The sequence below is a fragment of the Scardinius erythrophthalmus genome, assembly GCF_964197995.2.
Source record: "Scardinius erythrophthalmus genome assembly, chromosome: 16".
Taxonomy (NCBI): Eukaryota; Metazoa; Chordata; class Actinopteri; order Cypriniformes; family Leuciscidae; genus Scardinius; species Scardinius erythrophthalmus.
The window spans coordinates 34,708,879-34,727,229 of NC_138236.1; the positions used below are offsets into that span (position 1 = coordinate 34,708,879).

At 39.0% G+C, this 18,351-nt stretch overlaps 1 protein-coding gene across 2 annotated transcripts in view; it reads left to right on the plus strand.

Moving 5' to 3' along the window:
- Positions 1-6,124: 6,124 nt before the first annotated feature.
- adamtsl4 (ADAMTS-like 4) overlaps positions 6,125-18,351 on the plus strand; it is a 69,471-nt gene continuing 57,244 nt past the window's right edge. Inside the window, exons 1-4 of one of the 2 annotated variants that reach the window (XM_081389165.1) lie at positions 6,125-6,498; positions 9,686-9,755; positions 12,599-13,104; positions 14,147-14,792. In XM_081389165.1, coding sequence (XP_081245291.1) covers positions 6,476-6,498; positions 9,686-9,755; positions 12,599-13,104; positions 14,147-14,792 — 1,245 coding nt within the window. In that variant the 5' untranslated portion in view covers positions 6,125-6,475. Of the gene's footprint in view, positions 6,499-9,685; positions 9,756-12,598; positions 13,144-14,146; positions 14,793-18,351 lie in introns of both variants that reach the window. The other variant, XM_081389164.1, reaches the window with a different exon arrangement.

Consider the following 18,351-nt stretch of genomic DNA (forward strand, 5'->3'; position numbering starts at 1 on the left):
GACCCAATCGCCGTCAGGATGAATGAAGACTCTGAGCATCCTGTTAAACCCATTACACCAGCATGAGGCATTTGGACTGGCAGTATAAAACCATCTGTCATGAACTGACGTGACCCGCCTTGATGAGTGTCATGTTTGCGCACACTGTCGAGCACTGTCACACTTCACTGTTGTTTCCACAACGCAAAGCATGTATCAGTGTTTTAAGACCAAGAGATTAAGATCAGTAGAGGTACTGTATGAAATAATGGATCTGGAAATGTGCCATATCTGTTGAGTCCATGTGAAGTCTGTTTTAAGGTGCACTCTAAAAAAATGTTGGGTTGTTTTAACCCAACTTTTGGTAAAATATGGACAAACCCAAACGTTGGGTTAAAAATGTAATTAAAAAAATTAACCCAGCGGCTGGGTTTGTCCATATTTGGCCCAAAGTTAGAGTTTGGCCCATTTTTTAGAGTGTGACTACACACTATTACAATGGGGCATGTGCAAGAATGTTGAAGGAAAAAGCAAAGGTTTCTGAAAATACAAACTAAAGTTAAGGATATTTCACCCCTGACCCTTGTGAAAAAGAATTATGTTGTAGCACTCTTTTAAAAAGAGTTGGAAATACTTATTATGGGGATAATATACTTACGGACTAAATATAAGTGTGAATTAAATGTAATGATTTCAGAAACTTAATTGAATGCTAATTGCAACTGAATGAAAATGTATTATAGTTTCGAGTATTAACATTAAATGCAGTTATCTGAACTTTAGAGAGCTTTTTTGGCCCACTTAAATAGGATTTGAGTTCATCTTTACATATAATGTTATAATAACTTCTGTTGTCTTTGAAATATGGTGCTGAAACTGACAAGCAGGGTAAACTTTAATTGCACTTCTATTGAAACTTGTATGTCATATATTTAAATATGTTTGTAATGATGAAGTTGCAATTTAGAACATTTGAAAGATATGAACTTTAAATGTAATATTGAATAACACAGTACATCAAAATAAGTGCACTTATTTAAAGCATAAAAAATACAAGGATTTAAAATGTAACTTTTAATTTGACATTACAAAGTGCAGACTAAATTGTATTAAGAAACGGTCATACTGTATAAGTGTGTGACTTAAGTGGTCTTTTATTTATTTCATTATTATTATGTTATCTGCAAGTACAGTTTGTTTTTAAATATATACTAAAGATTTGAGTTCCAACTCCATTCCTGTTCACATTTCTATCCACATCATTTAAATGATTCTTACGCATTATAAATTCTTTGCTCCGTCAGAGTTCACTAGTCTTTCAAGCAAAATACTGGCATCAGATGGAGAAAAAAAAGAGATTTCAGAATGACACTCACATGCTAACTCAATTATGGGACTCAATGGTCAACAGCAGAATCGGGTCTTTGCTCTAGATTTGATCCGCTTTATGCTGTGTGGTCAGACATGTTCTGTCCCGTCTGTTTGTTGTTTTAATGTGTCCATGTGCAGCTGAATAGCAGACGGTGACCCTCTTTTTGTGCTGATAATTGGAATAACATCACTGGACGTCTTTGTCAGCCAATTAACATCCATTCGAAGTCGCCCATTCCTCCTGGCCTCAGTGACCGCCCGTCCCGGTGGGTGTCCCCTTAACAGGCCCCTTGTGCATCTTGTCTCCTTGCTTCAAGGATATAAATTAGTGGACTGGCTGTTTCCTTCTTTCTTTCTCTCTTTTTACAAGAGCACACAGTCTTTTCTTTGATCTCCAAGGCCATAATATCACTGGAATGAGGCAAATATTGACTCCAACTGACCCAAACCAATCATCCCTGTCTCAGTCTCTCCCTCTCGCTTACTTTTTCTGTTTGCTGAATGTAGATTATTTTTACTGCAAAGGTTTTCTTAGCTTCTGAAAAGTGTTTTCTTAGTAGGCATGTGTCTTTTCTTCTCTCTCTTTGCCTTCTTTCCTCCCTTGAGTCTTTTTTAGCCAGTGTCCCAAACCAAACACATTTTATCCCCTCCGCTTATCAGTGGTTTAGAGCTATTATTATTATTATTAAGCTATTAGTATTAGGAACAGCATGCTTAGTGTTAGAGATGTGAATCACATAACTCAGGTATGACATATCAGTGTGGTTGCCCTTCTTTTTTAAAAAGTGCATAATTAACTGAATGTGCACTTGTAGTGCACTTTCTTAAACTTTTCTTAAAAGTATATTTAAATAAAAAACTGCAGATAATATAATCTTAATTAAATAAAAGGCATGAACTATAATATGTTTTCATTAAACATTTTCATTATTCATTAACATGTATTTCAGTGCCCGAAAACCTACCTTTGGTTCACACTTAAAGTCCCCATGAAATCAAAAGCGTTTTTTGGATTTTATAATGAATATTTTAGTCTTATTGTTAAAAGCTAGTGTGCTCTAAAACAATGCCAAAATTCACATCTAGAAGACATAAGCATTCAAATCTTCCACCAATATGGATCAACGATTTTGATGACATCACTCTGCACTTCAGCTTCTCATCAGATTTTCTGTCCAATCAAATGCTCTCTAGAATCCGAAGCTCCGCCCCCTACATTATAAACGCTGAAGCTGCGGCTGAAATCGGTCACTTGTTCACACATTTAATATTTTCTACATGGTTAATGGCACATAGTGCACTATATAGGGGAAAGGGAACGATTCAGGCAGTGTAAATGCTTTCCATTGGGGCGAAGTAAGTCTAGTTTCATGTTAGCGTCACACGAACTGCCTGAGTCGTGTGCAGAGTCGGAGCATACAAAAAAAATATTTTAAAGTGATATGGAGGAGATTAAGAGGAGAAATGGCTATTTTAAAAAAGGGGAGGAGCTGTTCAATATGCCCCCCCCCCCCCCATCTTCCTGTTTCAGTGGAAATTACGTCAACACATTAAATAAATTGGACCATTTCAAGGCAGTTCTGTAAGCATATTCTTTTAAAGTATGTTTTCCTGTAATAAGTACTCTTTTTAAAGTTTACTCTTATGCTAAAGTGTGCTTTTTCACAAACCTTTTGTCTCGTTAGGCTGCAGGGACACAAGATATTCTGTGAAAGAAACTGAATTTAATAATTATAACAATGGAGAATATGCAGAAGAACACCATATAACCATACAACTTTGACGAGACTGAACATAGAACTGAGGAAACTAAGGGCTTCAAAACACAGGGAATAATACGGGAAGAAATGACCGACAGGCGAATGTTAATAGTAACTAAGGGAACTACACAGGCAGGCAGACAACAGGGAAATCAAAACACCATGCCAATGAAACAATACATACACGTTACACCTTTAGCTAGTTAATTTTGTCAACATTCAGGATTGCACTAGCACTTGTGCGTTCAATGTGGATAACACTTTAATTCTGATCTCATGGGCTTTTAAAAAGCAAATATTTCAAATGTTTTGTCTGCTGTAACATGAGACGGGGTTAATGTCAGTAGTTAAACCCTCTGGCGGATGGGTCATTTAGAACATGGTGTCGGGTCTCGCTGTGCTAGGGTGAGATAACACTAATTTAAGATTAAGTTACAGATACTAACACACAAGTATGCATGTTCGTCAATAATGCATGTTGAAACATAACAGCCCACAGCATTAAAGTCAATACATTTGACTATTAAGGCTCTCAATCACACACAAAAACATTATTTCTTTATAAGTACATTACTGTTTTTATTTTTTTTTTAGAAAGGATGTATTAAATTGAAGTGACAATAAAATACATGTATAATGTTTAAAAGATTTATTAAACAATCATGGAAAAAATGATCACCGTTTCTGTAAAAATATGAAGCAGCACAACTGTTTTTATTAAGATGAGTAATAATAAGACATTTTTATTGAGCAGCAAATCATCATATTTGAATGATTTCTGAAGGATCATGTGACACTGAAGATTGGAGTAATGATGCTGAAAATGCAGCTTTGCTCACAGGAATAAATTACATTTTAACATATACAAATTGATGATATTTTAAATAGTGATAATAATATTTCATACTATTACTGTGTTTAATGTATTTTGATTAAATTAATGCAGCCTTAGTTAGCAGAAGAGATTCAAAAACGTTTTTGCCGATAGGAAGAGTTTTTAGATCCTTTGCATAAAGTTTTAACATGAATTGTGTCTTTCTTTTCAGCTTTTATTCTTCTCATTAATCCTTTTTGTGCCTTTAGCTACTTTCCTCTCTGCTTTCCTCAGATTTGCCATTATATCTCGAGGATATGATTTAATCTTAGGTCAGAATACACCCACAGAAACAGACATGAACTTTATCCAGTGTACAAGCACTGAAGCGCAGCGGTCACCCAACATTTCTCTCAGCCCGATTACCGTATCTTGTTTGTTAGATACACAAGTTATCTTTGCTCTGCTATATTGGTATAATTACAGGCTTTGAACGGTTCTTATGTAGTTTCCTTTCGCCTCTCACATACAGTACGTCCTCACAGACGGGATCATGCATTCAGTGACTTATAAACATCTATAGTTTTCCTCTGATCTCATGTGGCACTCATGCATGACAGGCTTGACTGGCCCTGTTCTCAGTGTTTTAGGATCTGTCCACCCCTCCCTTAACAATAAACAAACGCTGTCAGTTTCATGCCACCAAGATTTTTATCCTCTTTTAAAGACTTCTGTGCAGCAGAGACCACTCAGCCTGACCAAGTCTTTTTTCTTACAACTTTCATTCTCATTGGAATCACGTTGATAAATATCTGATCATTTTGAGGTCTGAATAAAAATATCCAGTCATTAGGAATCATTATGTTGATCTTTCTTGAGCTTTATTGAGAGTGTTGTTTTAAGCATTCATTGACATTAGTATAGATTTGATTTTCAGTCTTAAAATATTAATGTGGTCTCAAACTTTCATTTCTATAAAGTAGGGTGAAAAGTATAAAACCACATAGAAAATCTGGATATAAAGATTTAGCAAATATTAAAACAAGTATTGTGGAATGTTTCCACACCACTGTTTCTTTCACTATTATAGACAAGAACGCTTTTAATAATGCAAATATGTTCTCAGTAACTGCAAGATTTTGAGTAAAATCCACTATATTTCAGTCATGAAATAGGCCGATATAGGTCCTTTACATGGCAGAAGCTGATTGGCCTCTGAGATTTCTTGCTCAGTGTAGTCTGGTTCAGTGTTTGCTGTAAGCTATAGTCCTCATATCAGAGTTCCTCTGGACTCCTCCACCTCCCCCAGCTCCACCTGCCTAGATCTGCTATGGGATTTATGTATATTTATGCAGCATATCATGCTCACTCACAGCAGTGTGTCTGTGTAACTATTAGCATTAGAAAGTCCATACTTGCTCTGCAGCAGAAGCAATAATGGAAAGCAGCAGCAGGGTTTAAACTACAATCACAATATCATCATCATTTAGTAATAACAGTTATAAACAGTGCGGCAAGGGGAAGTTGTCACAATGGAGCCTGCCATTAAAAAGTCTATTATAGAATTTCGGCTAAATTTAAATAGTAAACAATTCTGAAACAATTCAAAAATTTTATGTTAATTAACATATAAAATAGGCTATATATTTTTGTTTATTTTATCATAATTGTTTTATATTGTTTATTAATTATTTCATATTTCACTAGTTTCATTAACATTACTTTAAATATTAATATTTGTTCCTGTTATTATTTTACTGTTTAAATGTTTCCATGTTTCCACTATTCCATCATATGGAGTGACAGCATGCCCCATTATTGGTCAAAAGTCAGTGTGTGTACAAAAATGGATTTTCAGTAATAAACCCAGCCTGAGAAATAGGGTAAAAAAAAAGGGCAACATCTAACCCTAGTATCCGCTATGTGGTGATATTAAAAGTAAACATTATGCTCTATTAATTGTGCTGTGTTATCTGTGTGATACTGATGTGAAAAGTGATGACACGGGTACAGGTGTGTCGGAGTGAACAAATGAAATAAAGAGAAACCAGTGAGAGGAATGTTCTATGAGAGGGAAAGAGAAAAACAGATGAGAGAGAGAGAGAGAGAGAGAGAGAGAGAGAGAGAGAGAGAGAGAGAGAGAGAGAGAGAGAGAGAGAGAGAGAGAGAGAGAGAGAGAGAGAGAGAGAGAGAGAGAGAGAGAGAGAGAGAGAGAGAGAGAGAGAGAGAGAGGCATATTGTCAGTGTGGCCCCTACAGGCCCCCGAGCTGTCCAGCGTCACACCAGCTTTACACAAGGACAAAAAAAAGTTGTAGGGTGAACGACAGAAAGAAAAAAGAAAAAACTACACCCCTCCCTCTCTTACCCGAGGGGAGTGTGTGAGAGAGTGTGTAACAGAATAGAGAACGAGTCTGAAGAAACGAGGCAAAGTTCGCCAAGCAACTTCGTGGATCTTGTGTTTGTCCCTGTCGCCCTTTCTCAAACTTGACGCAGAACGGATCAGTACGCGCGACGGACGCCAGTGTGAGGAGTTCACGCGCAGGAGGAGAGCATGAGGACTGGATCTGTGAACAGGTAGGCTAACACACACACACACACACACACACATGCACTCAACATCACGCGGAATGACAGCACGCCACACTGACGCGCGGGTTTGGGACTTTAGTATCAGATGGAGAGACAGTCAAGTGTCCACTGGCTCCAGGCGCAAGGGGACGGGGGAGGAATTCTGTCCAGGGTTCGAGTCGGGCTCGATCACAACCGCAAGAATTACGACTGTTCTCGGCCAGATCAGACGACTGGACTGGGCGGCACTGTAGCCTATATAAATGTAATAGTAGGTTGCATGGACGGCATTTCATAAATAGCCTACAAATAAATAACTGAATCGTTTCGCAGCGATGCTATAAAATAAATTATTTTTTTTGTTTCCCAAAGAATCTTTCAATTAACAGTTCTTAACAGAACCATTTGTCTTAACGTGGAGAACATTTTTAAAAATCCAATGAACTTTTTGTTTCACTATAAAGAACATTTTGTGGAATGGATGTTGAAGGTTCTTTATGGAACCAGATGCCAATAAAGAACCTTTTTAAAGAATGGAACAGATCCTAATGGGCTTAAAGAAGAATCAATTAAACTCTTTCAGTTTAAGAAGGATGCAGTCTGATCCACAAACATTCCTTTCGGATTATTTGGCGCGTTTAAAGAGCTAGTTGAAGCAGTGCACTTGTGTAGTTCTAAGTACGCAGGCATTGTGGCGGGTTTCTCCTATACATAGACTCCAGCGGTGTGGTGAGAAACGTGGCCGGAGGCGGGGGGTCGTTACTGCGGCTTGAGTGACCCTGTTCCGCGCGCTGGGTCTCTGTAGTTCTGGCCCGATGGTCCCTGAGGTTTCCGTGGTGCGCCGCTTTAACCCACATCTATGATTACGGGTCTGCGGCTGCACTCAAGATGTCATGCATCATTTTACACTGTTCTGAAATACTAATAGTAAACCTCAGATTATGTGAAAATGTATTAAGCAGATAAACATTATTGGTACAAAAACAACCCTCATGTTCTCTTGAGACAAATTGCCAAGTGATTTGTGTCCCAGACGCTGTGCTGTAGGCTACTGTGTGTTCTAAAAAATGTTGTTTCAACCCATGTTTGGGTCAAATATGGACAAACTCAATCGTAGCTTGGGTTTAAAAATTGAATCCAATGGTTAAAAATTGAATCCAATGGTTAAAAATGGAATCCAATGGTTAAAAATGGAATCCAATGGTTGGGTTTGTCCATATTTGACCCAAACATGGATTGAAACAACTCAGCATTTTTTTAGAGTGTAATAGCAGGAATTCTTGAAATTAATCTATTAGCCTAAACAATTTCCCTCCTATCTAATTCCTATAGCCTATACAGGCGGATAGCTATAGCTTTAAGCTTTTAGCCACTGTTGTACCACAAGTTCTCATGCACTTTCAGACTTGATTGCTATTAAGAGAGTAACATGGTTTCTGGGTTGATTTCATCACAAGAAAAATACAAACACACTTGATATTTTGTATTTAAATATTCTGACTGTGTACCTAAATGTCATAGTTGCTATAATCAGATTGAACCAATATTCTGATTTGATGGAAATCTTAATAAAACAGCTGCAATATGTAGTTAAGTATCCATAAGTGAACATTCATTTATATCTGCACATGTCCAATCAAATTTTAAACAGAATAATTGGAAAATGATGTGCATTTGAAAAAGGCCATTAACTGCTTGTCCAATGTCATCACATTAATCCCATAATAAATAACATTGTCTTGTCATAAACCATGATCAATGCGTTTGCTGTCACTGTTCGAGCATCCCTCGTATGTTGATCCTATCCACTAACGGGGTATTTATAATTAGTCGTCTTGCAAGAGCTCGCTGTAACATACTGACACCACATTGTTTCACACTGTATATCTTTGGCACCACAATTCAGGGTTACCACTGCTTCACCTTGCTTCATTAACCAGGGTTAAAAGCTGCACTTTTAGTGTGAAAAGTGGTCCATACCCCAAATTAAGTAAAGTTTCTAGAATATACAACGTGAAATCTTGAAACCTACTCAGGATTAATTGCTAATACAGGGCAAAGAAGATAATCTACAGGGTTTAACCCTGGGCTATCGTCATTCAAAACCCCTCTTTTAACCCCAGGTAAAGGAATGTTTTGTCTTGTAATTTAGAAGGAGGGTTAGCACTGCTTTTTACCCGGGGTTATGGAAGCAGGGTTAGCACTGCTTTTGCTGTCAACGTCAAATGGTGACTCACAATGCAACAACTGGAGTGAAAAAGAGGCCATTTCATTCTTACCTTTATAGTCCGAAAAGTCCATTCAGGATAAAATTGATAGTACAGTCAGCAGTGTATAATATGAGGATGCGTAATGTAAACAAGTCGTGTGCTGCATTCATCCAATCAGACACTGACACCGCTAATATGCAAATATGGACGTTAACCCACTCTAGGAATTTTGGAATGTGCAGTGTGAAACGGCATCTTATGAATACCCAGGATTAATTGTTAACTCTTGTAAATTATGAGCAATGTGAAACATTAAGCAATATTACCCAGGATTCCATTTACAGGGTTTCAAGTGTGAAAAACCCTTACGATTACTTGTGCCCGCAGGGTTAAAAACACTGGGTTTTATAACAGGGGTCTCGAAAAGAAGTAATCTATCATTTTCAGTTATCGTTTTTCTTGAAGGACATTCGAAACAGTCATTGTTATTTTTGAAACCACTTGCAATTTTGTTTATAATCAGTTTTCATAAAATTAGTCAAATAAATCAAGTTTTTGGTATCAAAGTATTTTAACCAGAACCCCAACCAGAACCTTTTGCATGTGAGCTGAAGGCGTGTTGTTATGAAACGGCAGCATGAATGTGGTTGATGTGAGAATGTTTTGAGGATAAGTAATATCCAGAGGAGACTGCCAATAGGAGCCAAACAGGGTGGAGAAATGTCTGTCAGAAGGAATTCTGGGAAAGCCTTTGAGAAGTATTGGAACTCATCGGCTTGTTTACACATTTTCTTAATTGTCCAGCGATTAATCAGCTTCTTGTTAACCCTAAACACTTTCATATTCTGTGCTAATCATGTGTTATTATAGTGTCTTATCACAGTTTCATTTAACATCACAACATGAATTAAGTGAAATATTATTACTCTTCTACTTCTAAATACTAATTTTCATATGTGTAACACGTCTCCTCTTCCTCACAGATTGTGTGCATTTTGGTGTTGTGTACTGACTCTGCTGCCCTTAACAACAGCTGATGAAGCAGAAAAGCCGGTGAGTGATGAAGATGATGATGATTTTATATTTGACAGGAGAACTGAGAGAACATGTCTAAAGAAATTTTGCATCATTTGCATGCTTGGCTTTTACAGAGAAGTGGTTGACAGGGTGTTGCTATACAGTTGTTAAGGTGTTACTAGGGTTTACTGAGTCCAGTTTTATTTTGGTGTCCTTTAGTGCAAGTCTGTTTTTTTTTCTTCTGTCGTTGGTAGAGGGGAAAAGATTTGCACAATATGTTTGTGGAGGTCTCTCATCTGTCCAGCTGAAGCTGAATGAGTCTTCTGTGGCTCTGAGAGAAGCGCAGATAAACTCTATCTGCCCCTGCGGTCAGTGCTGCATCTGCCCATTAAATTATGAGATGATCTTTCCATTGTTTGGTCATCTGGCCTTGATGTGGGATTGTCCTTTGGGAACATGTGAGATGGGCGTTGGTGTGACAAAATCACACTCACATGTAAACAAGTGAGCATTAATGCACGTGTTCAGGTACACACACACACACACACACACACACACACACACATACACACAGGATAAGGCCCACCAGAGTTACAGCAGTGATGCAGTGGCAGACTCCCGCTGGGAGTTGATGTGTGTGTGTTGTTTGTACAGCACACTGTTATGCTCTATTTCAGTTAGAACAACAACGGTTTATTGCAGAAAGACAAATGCCATAGAAAACTAGAAATGAGTTTGTTGTTTTTCCTTGCATTTCAAACAGCGCTGCATGCTAGATGTTATAACAGGCAGGAAATCACACACACACACACAGATTACACTGGCTACTGCAGAGAAATACAGCTCCAAAAACTAACTAACTATCTATCTATCTATCTATCTATCTATCTATCTATCTATCTATCTATCTATCTATCTATCTATCTATCTATCTATCTATCTATCTATCTATCTATCTATCTATCTATCTATCTATCTATCTATCTATCTATCTATCTATCTATCTATCTATCTATAGTATCTATCTATCTATCTATCTATCTATCTATCTATCTATCTATCTATCTATCTATCTATCTATCTATCTATCTATCTATCTATCTATCTATCTACATGTTTGTCTGTTAGTCTACTACAAACACACACACACACACACACACACGAATGCAGATACAGGCTTGGCGTTGTGTGCCCTTGATTGCAGTTTGAACAGGATCAGAGGTGCATTACAGGCCTTGTTCGCTTGTTTTCCCCCCTATTTTTGTGAACTCAATGGATTCTTTTGTTTGTTGGACTCTTCCCTTCTACCTCTGCCTGCCCTGCAGACGCTCAAATTCTTCGCTCCTGATTGATGAAACAAGGTTATGTAAGTAACTGGAATTAGATCGAATCTGCGTCCAGCATTGTAAAGAATGTCACTGCACTGGGCTGAACTCCAGAGTCCAGCCTCTTTCTTCATGCAGCACACGCCACTAGTTTAATTATGCCTCTTTTCTTAGTCATAATGTCATGACTGAGTGCTATGGAACAGGACATATGCTTCAACTTGCTTTTTGTTTGGGTGTGGTTTGTGGGAATTATTATGTCTTTTTCAAGTGTTCATGCCTTTCTTGTTAAATCTTGTGTTTGAATTGAATTACACTATGTAATTTGATATTGATCAGACTCCTTAAATTATTCTAATTACAGCTGGTTATTAGATTTCATTTCTAGCTCCCAGGGTGTAATGTAATGTGTGTGTGTATATACGTATGTGCACAATAGGGTCTGATACCACACATGAAAATATTTTTTTTTATTATTGGATACAATTTTTTAATTATTTTATTGTAATGACAGAAGCACTGGAGCTACATTAACAAAACCCGATGATCATGTTTTTCAGCATGATTTGAGAGAGAATCTCCAAAAAGCTTAAGTTTCAAATGAAATGAGATTTTGCATTCAGTGGGCCCTATTTTAATGATCTAAGCGCATGGTCTAAAGAGCAGGGCGCAAGTGCACTTAGGGCATATCCGAATCCACTTTTGCTAGTGTAACGACTGGAAAAATGGTCGGTGCTCCCGACACATGGTCTAAAAGGGTTGTCCCTATTCTCTTAATGAGTAATGGGTGTGTTTTGGGCGGAACGTGCAATAAACCAATCAGAGTCTCATCTCTCATTCCCTTTAAAAGCCAGTTGGGCTCGCTCCATGGCAGATTCGCTATTTACATGGTGGAATTTGCAAGCAGAAAGACTGAACGATTCTCTAGAGAGGAAATAGATCTGCTTGTGCGCGAGGTTAAAGCAGCAGACCATCTACAGGACAAGCCGGATTCCACCATATCTTTATGTACATCTTTATGTATTTTTACATTGTAATCCTTTTATTGTTCATATTTGGCATGTTTGTGTGCTGCTGCCCTGTGTGTTTAATAAGCAGAGTGTACGCATGTTTATTATGCGTACACGTTGTGGAACCGCCTATAGGCGCACATTACTAATGCGCTTTTTAAATAACAAAAAAAATACTGCGCCATTGACTTTAGACCAGGTTTCAGTTGGTCAATGGCTCAGTCTATTTCAGTTGCCTCAAAATAGCAACGCACAAACAATGCGCCTGAACACACCTCGTTTTCAGACCAGCAGCCCATGGGCGCACAAATGGGCGTGAATGCATTTGCTATTTAAACAACGTGGCACAGGACGTGAAAATGATAACTGCGTCGGGCTGAAACTAGCAAAAAACATTGCATTGCAATGGCATTGCGCCAGGTGTATGATAGGGCCCTGTGTGGTTTCAGACATTTGTACCCTACTGTATATTTTGCATATCCTGCATGTTGCATATTTTGCACAGATCAACAGCTTATATAATTATGAGTCCTTCTTTTGACAGGCGCCAGGACGACAGTCTCGTCAGGCAGAGGAGGAGGGGCTTGAAGGGGTGTGGGGCCCATGGAGTAAGTGGGAGGAGTGTTCTCAGAGCTGTGGAGTGGGTGTGTCTGAGAGGAGGAGACAGTGCATGCCGCCACCCCAAACCCCGCCTCTTGTGTGGAACAGACCAGCTTATCTTCCACCGGGTGTCCCGAATAACACTCCTGTGATCTCTGCAGTCAGACCCTACTACAACTCCTTGTATCCCATCAACGAGCCACCTCCATATGGAGCAGGGGGCGCTGAGAGGCCTCCGTTCTTTTCCCCACCTCTCCCAGCCAATCAGAATCCTGGGATACCGCTCTACCGAAATGAAGCCGGCGGCGCTGGGCCAGTGCAGTTCGGCCCTCCCAATCAGGAGCCGGTTTCAGTCTACCGATCGCCTTCCTCATCCTCTTCTCTTCTCTACGGGAGAGTTCCCGGACGGTCGTCCAGTCACGGAAGAGCTGTAGGCAGTGGGAGCAGGAGGTCAGTTTCCACCAATAGGGATCCAGCGTCTGTAAGAAGGTGAGCAGGTTTGGTCGTCATTAGTGGGGACCTTCCTGTTTACATGAACATAGCTCATTCCTAGATAGGGCTCCACAATTAAAATAAAATAAAAATTGCTATGTGACCAACCAAAGGTTGTGATTTAAATAAAAAATATAGGGCCAGATTTACTAACAGCTTGTGCCAGCGCAAACTCTTTTTTGGCGTTAAAAAAAAATTGCGTTAAAAAGGCGCGGCACAGTTATTTTTGCGGCTGACATTATTGCACAAGCATTTTTAGGAGTTTTGCTTTAAGATGCAAAATGAATGAGAGAAATTTATTTAAATTATTCTTGCTAGGTGATTTACTAAGTTTTGCGCTAGTCAATTAACTGGTCTTTGCACCATTATTTACCGCCCCCAAAAAAAGCTTAAACCATATGCTAACTTGCGCTTCTCTTCTCTAGATTGTGTTGGTCATTATGGAAATGATCCGGCTGCGTCTGTGTTCTTTCATTTGCGCGTCGTCAGTAGATCAAGCACAGAACTTTCCACTCCCGTCTGCAATTTTGTGGATTTTACGCTCTCACGCTAATTTGCCATTTAGTAAATCTGGTCCATAGGCTGAATCTGCTGCATGCTTTTGAGTCAAGGAATGGACGAAGCTTTGTCGTTTACTACACCTATACTCAAGTGCATGTGAAGCTCATGATACAGGGCTTTCAGTGGCCAGTTCAAATTCACACAATTCCAATTTGTGAAATTGGGAAAGATTATTACAATTAAAAATAACTGTTTCCTATTAGAAAATGTATAGAAATAAGATAATAAATAATAAAATGTATTCCTGTTATACAAAGCTGAATTTTCAGCATTGTTACTCCAGTTTTCAGTGTCACATGACATTTTATTCTTTTAGCTTTGATCTCTTCATGTCTAACATGTTTTTCTTAGCCCATTTAAAATCCTTAATGCTATATTTGTCATGCAGACCTGTTTCTAGCATACTCACGGCATGTTTTGTCTGTCCCTGTCACACCAGGTCTAGTTCTTCTATTCGCCCTGGACAGTTTGGGTACGGCAGAGTGCCATTCTCTCTTCCTCTACATAGACAAAATCGGCATGCGCGCCACACGCATCACCACAACACCACCACCGCAGAAAGTCTCGATGCTCTCGGTGTGAACTCCAGCTCACATGTGGACAAAACACAGGGAGAAGTAGAAAAAGCTATTACAGATGTGACCAATGTTAACAGAGAACGAAAAGAGAAAGACCAGGCTGAAAAGAAGACGGAGGCGGTTTCCACAACAGTAGAAGTGGAGAGTGAAGCTGCAGCCGATGGAGAGCCGCACAGACGAGCCGAGAGAGTGCGGGAACGTGATCGAATCGCACATCCACGTCCCCTGTCACAGAGGCACGCTGCCCGTGACAGACGCATCGACGGCCGCGCTTCTCGCCAAGTCCCACACTCCTACACGCACACTATCCACCGAGCGCACACTCCCAGAGACCCTCCTCCCTACGGCGTCCAGACACCCGCAAACCCAAACCCTGAGCCCTGGCTCCTGCAGAACGCTGCCCAGCCCTCCAGAAACGAAGCCGAGAGGGACTGGAGGCCTCCAGCATCGGCCCGCAACTACAGATGCTCTGGCGGGGACAGAGAGTATCGCAGGTGCAGTCTACAGGTGAGACCGCCACAAACTGGACATATGTAATACATGGGATTTTGATTTCTGTTGTTGGTGTTTCTTAGCCTGGAAATCCAGACCTAAATCTAAAAGATTTCAATTAAATTCAACTTGTGCTCTCGCGAGAACTCTGGATTACCAGGGTAGGTGTTTCTTTTTTAGATTTAAAAACTTTAAAGTCCACGTGAACCGGAAGTTGCAAACAGCTTTTCTCCAGTGTTGTGACGTATTTCCCAGTGGAAAGGAATATTGAACAGAGGCAGAGCCTGTCTACGGAGAGCCTGGCCACTCCCTATTGTCCTATTGTACCGAATTTTGGTTGTAGTTCCACCAGAGTTCCACTGGGGGCGATCGCCCATGAGTGCAAAATGAATGGGAGTCTATGGGGCTAGACGGCTAAATCTGTCTCTTTCACCCGATTGCCGTTGAGAAATCTCAGATTTGATTGTAGGTTTTGCAAGTTCAACATGGGTTATAGGTCGAAAGTTGAATGAACGAGTACTTATGTCCTTTCGATTTCTTACAGGTTGAGTTGTTGTTGCCCATAACACGCTAGCATTCTGCTAATGAATGCTGATTGGTCAGTGAAGGACTGATTACGACCAGAGATGCCGCTTGATGGCATCGTGGCATCCGAAGCGGGACCAGAAACAAACAAAACAAAAACTCTTCTAGCACGTGTATTTACCTGTGTCAGCTGTGTTGTCGATGCCTCGAGAGAAAAGAAAGTGCAGAGCGCGAACGCACCAGAGTGAGTGAAGGATTGCCGTTAAGCAGTATCTCTGGTTGTACGATGTGTATGACGTCATTGACACTTTAAAAGACCCTTTAAAGCAAATAAGTGACTCTAAAAAATCTAATACCCCGCAATGTGTAATTTCTTTGCATCTCCTTTCGAATACAACATTCAAATTACTAGACAAAAAATGATATCCTTTGAAAAGTGGATTTTGATGTGTATAGCGCCATAGACCTCCATTCATTCTGCACTCGTCCTGTGAGCGCCCTCATTTGGAATCAGAGTGGAACTGCAACCAGTTCAGAAGCCAGAAGTTTACTGAGAGTGGAAGTTCTCCCCTTATTAGACATTCTCTGACAGAGGGCAGGGTTTTACTCTAGCGCTCCTCCTCTCCATCTCTCGCTCATAACAGACTAACGGTTTGAGGGGAGTGGTTAAGCGTTTCCCAACCCAAGCCGTCAAACTTACATCATCAGAGAAGGAACGCCATTCTTAAAGTAAAGTAATTCATAAAGTAACTTTTCAGACTTTGATTAAAGATTACGACGGCAAACAATTTTTTTCTGTGTATTAACTTGCACGGATTAATTTTTCACCACAAGACTAGTAATATGCACTAACAAAGTAAATAGGGTCAATTTTGATTTCAGTTGGACTTTAAAGGGACCAGATCATGGAAAATGTTCTCTTTTGAACACTTGTGAAAAAGAAGTACACTTTAGCATACTTTTAAAAAGAGTACTTATTACTTAAATATTAAGATTAAGAAATATTAAATATGCATACACCAGGGAAATTAGCTAATTAAATAACAACAGGCGTGCGAAATGACTAATCAAACAAACTGAGAAACTAGGTCAAGACTACAAACTAAAAACTGATGAAAACAAACTGAAAGTCCATAAACATGACAGATACAGTATATGTACATTATTTAATATTTAGACTCTTCTTATTGATTGCTATCAGGATGTGAAAAAGAGTTTTAACCAGTATATTGCCTATAGTAATCTACCTTTAAATGCAATTAACTGAAATTTATGGTGATTGTTTTGAGTAGGACTTAAGTACATCTTTACTTGTAATTTCATGATTACTTCTATTGTCATTGAAATATGAAAAGTGTATTGCCGAATACTGACAAGCATTTTTTTTAACTAAAATGAACATTATTAACATTTCTCTTGAAACTTTTGATTACACAGTTGTAATGAAGTTGCAATATTAACTTTATATTAACTTTACATGTAATATCGAACTACACACTACAGTTAAAAATATAAGCAAGTACTTCTTCAAAACACTACAGATGATTATAAAAACATGATTTCAACTTTTCAACTGTATGTGTATATATACAGTACATACACACTACAAGTGGACCATCATTATAATTAAGTGCACTTCTTTTCCATAAGGAAAAAACTGTTTGATGTAAAAAAAAAAATATATATATATATATATATATATATATAAAAAAACCTAACCCTAACTTTCAGAACTCAAAGCTCCCACAAACTCTGTTGAAACTATAAGCTACAAAAATGGCTCATTATGATTGCAATGTCCTGATTAACATATGACAGTCATAATTACAAATAAGTGTCTATTCAGTATTTATTTATTTATACACTTGGCTCTCTTGGCTGACGTTGGAACTTTATTGGGACACGGACGTTAGCCAGTCGTAAGAGCGGTCATTTGTCAAATGCAACAAAAACAGCATGATTAATTTTATGGGTCAGAAGGAGCTTGGGAAGTTCTCGAATTTAAAAATAAATAAATAAATTGTGTCTGTTTTGGTGCAGGAAACTCCAAATAATATTGCTAATGGCAAAAAATGAAATCCTACAAAAGTATGGGTCATTTAACTGGCTTTATAAATGGGCTAATCTGAGTTTAATATGGTTCAGGCTTTCTAATACCAAATATTTACCATTCATATAATGACTTCATCTGCTGAAATGGAGTTTGCATGTGTTTATGAATGATGTCAGACTATCCGCTCAGCCAGCAACGTTGGCTCAACCAATGGTGTTATATTGGAGCAGAGCTAACTGACCAGTGGTAGTTGAGGAGACTCTTGATCTTTGCCATTCTGTTTGGTTATATAACAGCTTTAAATATGCTGGTTGGTCTAGTGTGACACTGTTTCACTTGCACTAATGTGCAATTAAAATGTTCCCATTGGAAAGTCCCATGCTATCACTCAAAACGCCGTTTTGCTCGACATCAACCTCCCTGATTTAACCACAGTTTGGTGAAAGTTCGTCATCTGACATAAATGAAGCCACTAGTAATTACCGCTGTTTTTCTGAAAGATTTCATCAAACACTTTTAACCCAAAGTGCGTTCATCACGTCAAAGGGTTGGGTTTCCCCTCTTCCAGGAGCCGCTTCTCCATCTATCTCTTCATCTCTCAGAACCTTTTTCTTCAACTTTCCTTCCAGATTGACCTGGTTCATTTGAGCTGAGTCTCGTTCTCACTCCCCTGTCGAACACTCACTTGAGCCAGATTCTTTTGCAAATCATAAATCACCCAGTTCCCTTTAATCCAACTTTCCAGGATCAGCCTGGGTGGTGGTTATATTATACATCTCTGAGCCATTCCAGCGGCCCAGGGCAGCATGTCAGCTCTCAAAACCAGAGTTAGTCATTTTTGAACTGTAGTCAAGTTGATGTGGTAAAGCAGTTTCCTGCTGTTGGTGGCATGATACACACACCAAACATGAGTGACACACTTTTAGAAGGATTACTTCAGATACATCCAAACAATGTTTGTGTTACCGGGACACGTCTCTCTTTTGGGCTGAAATC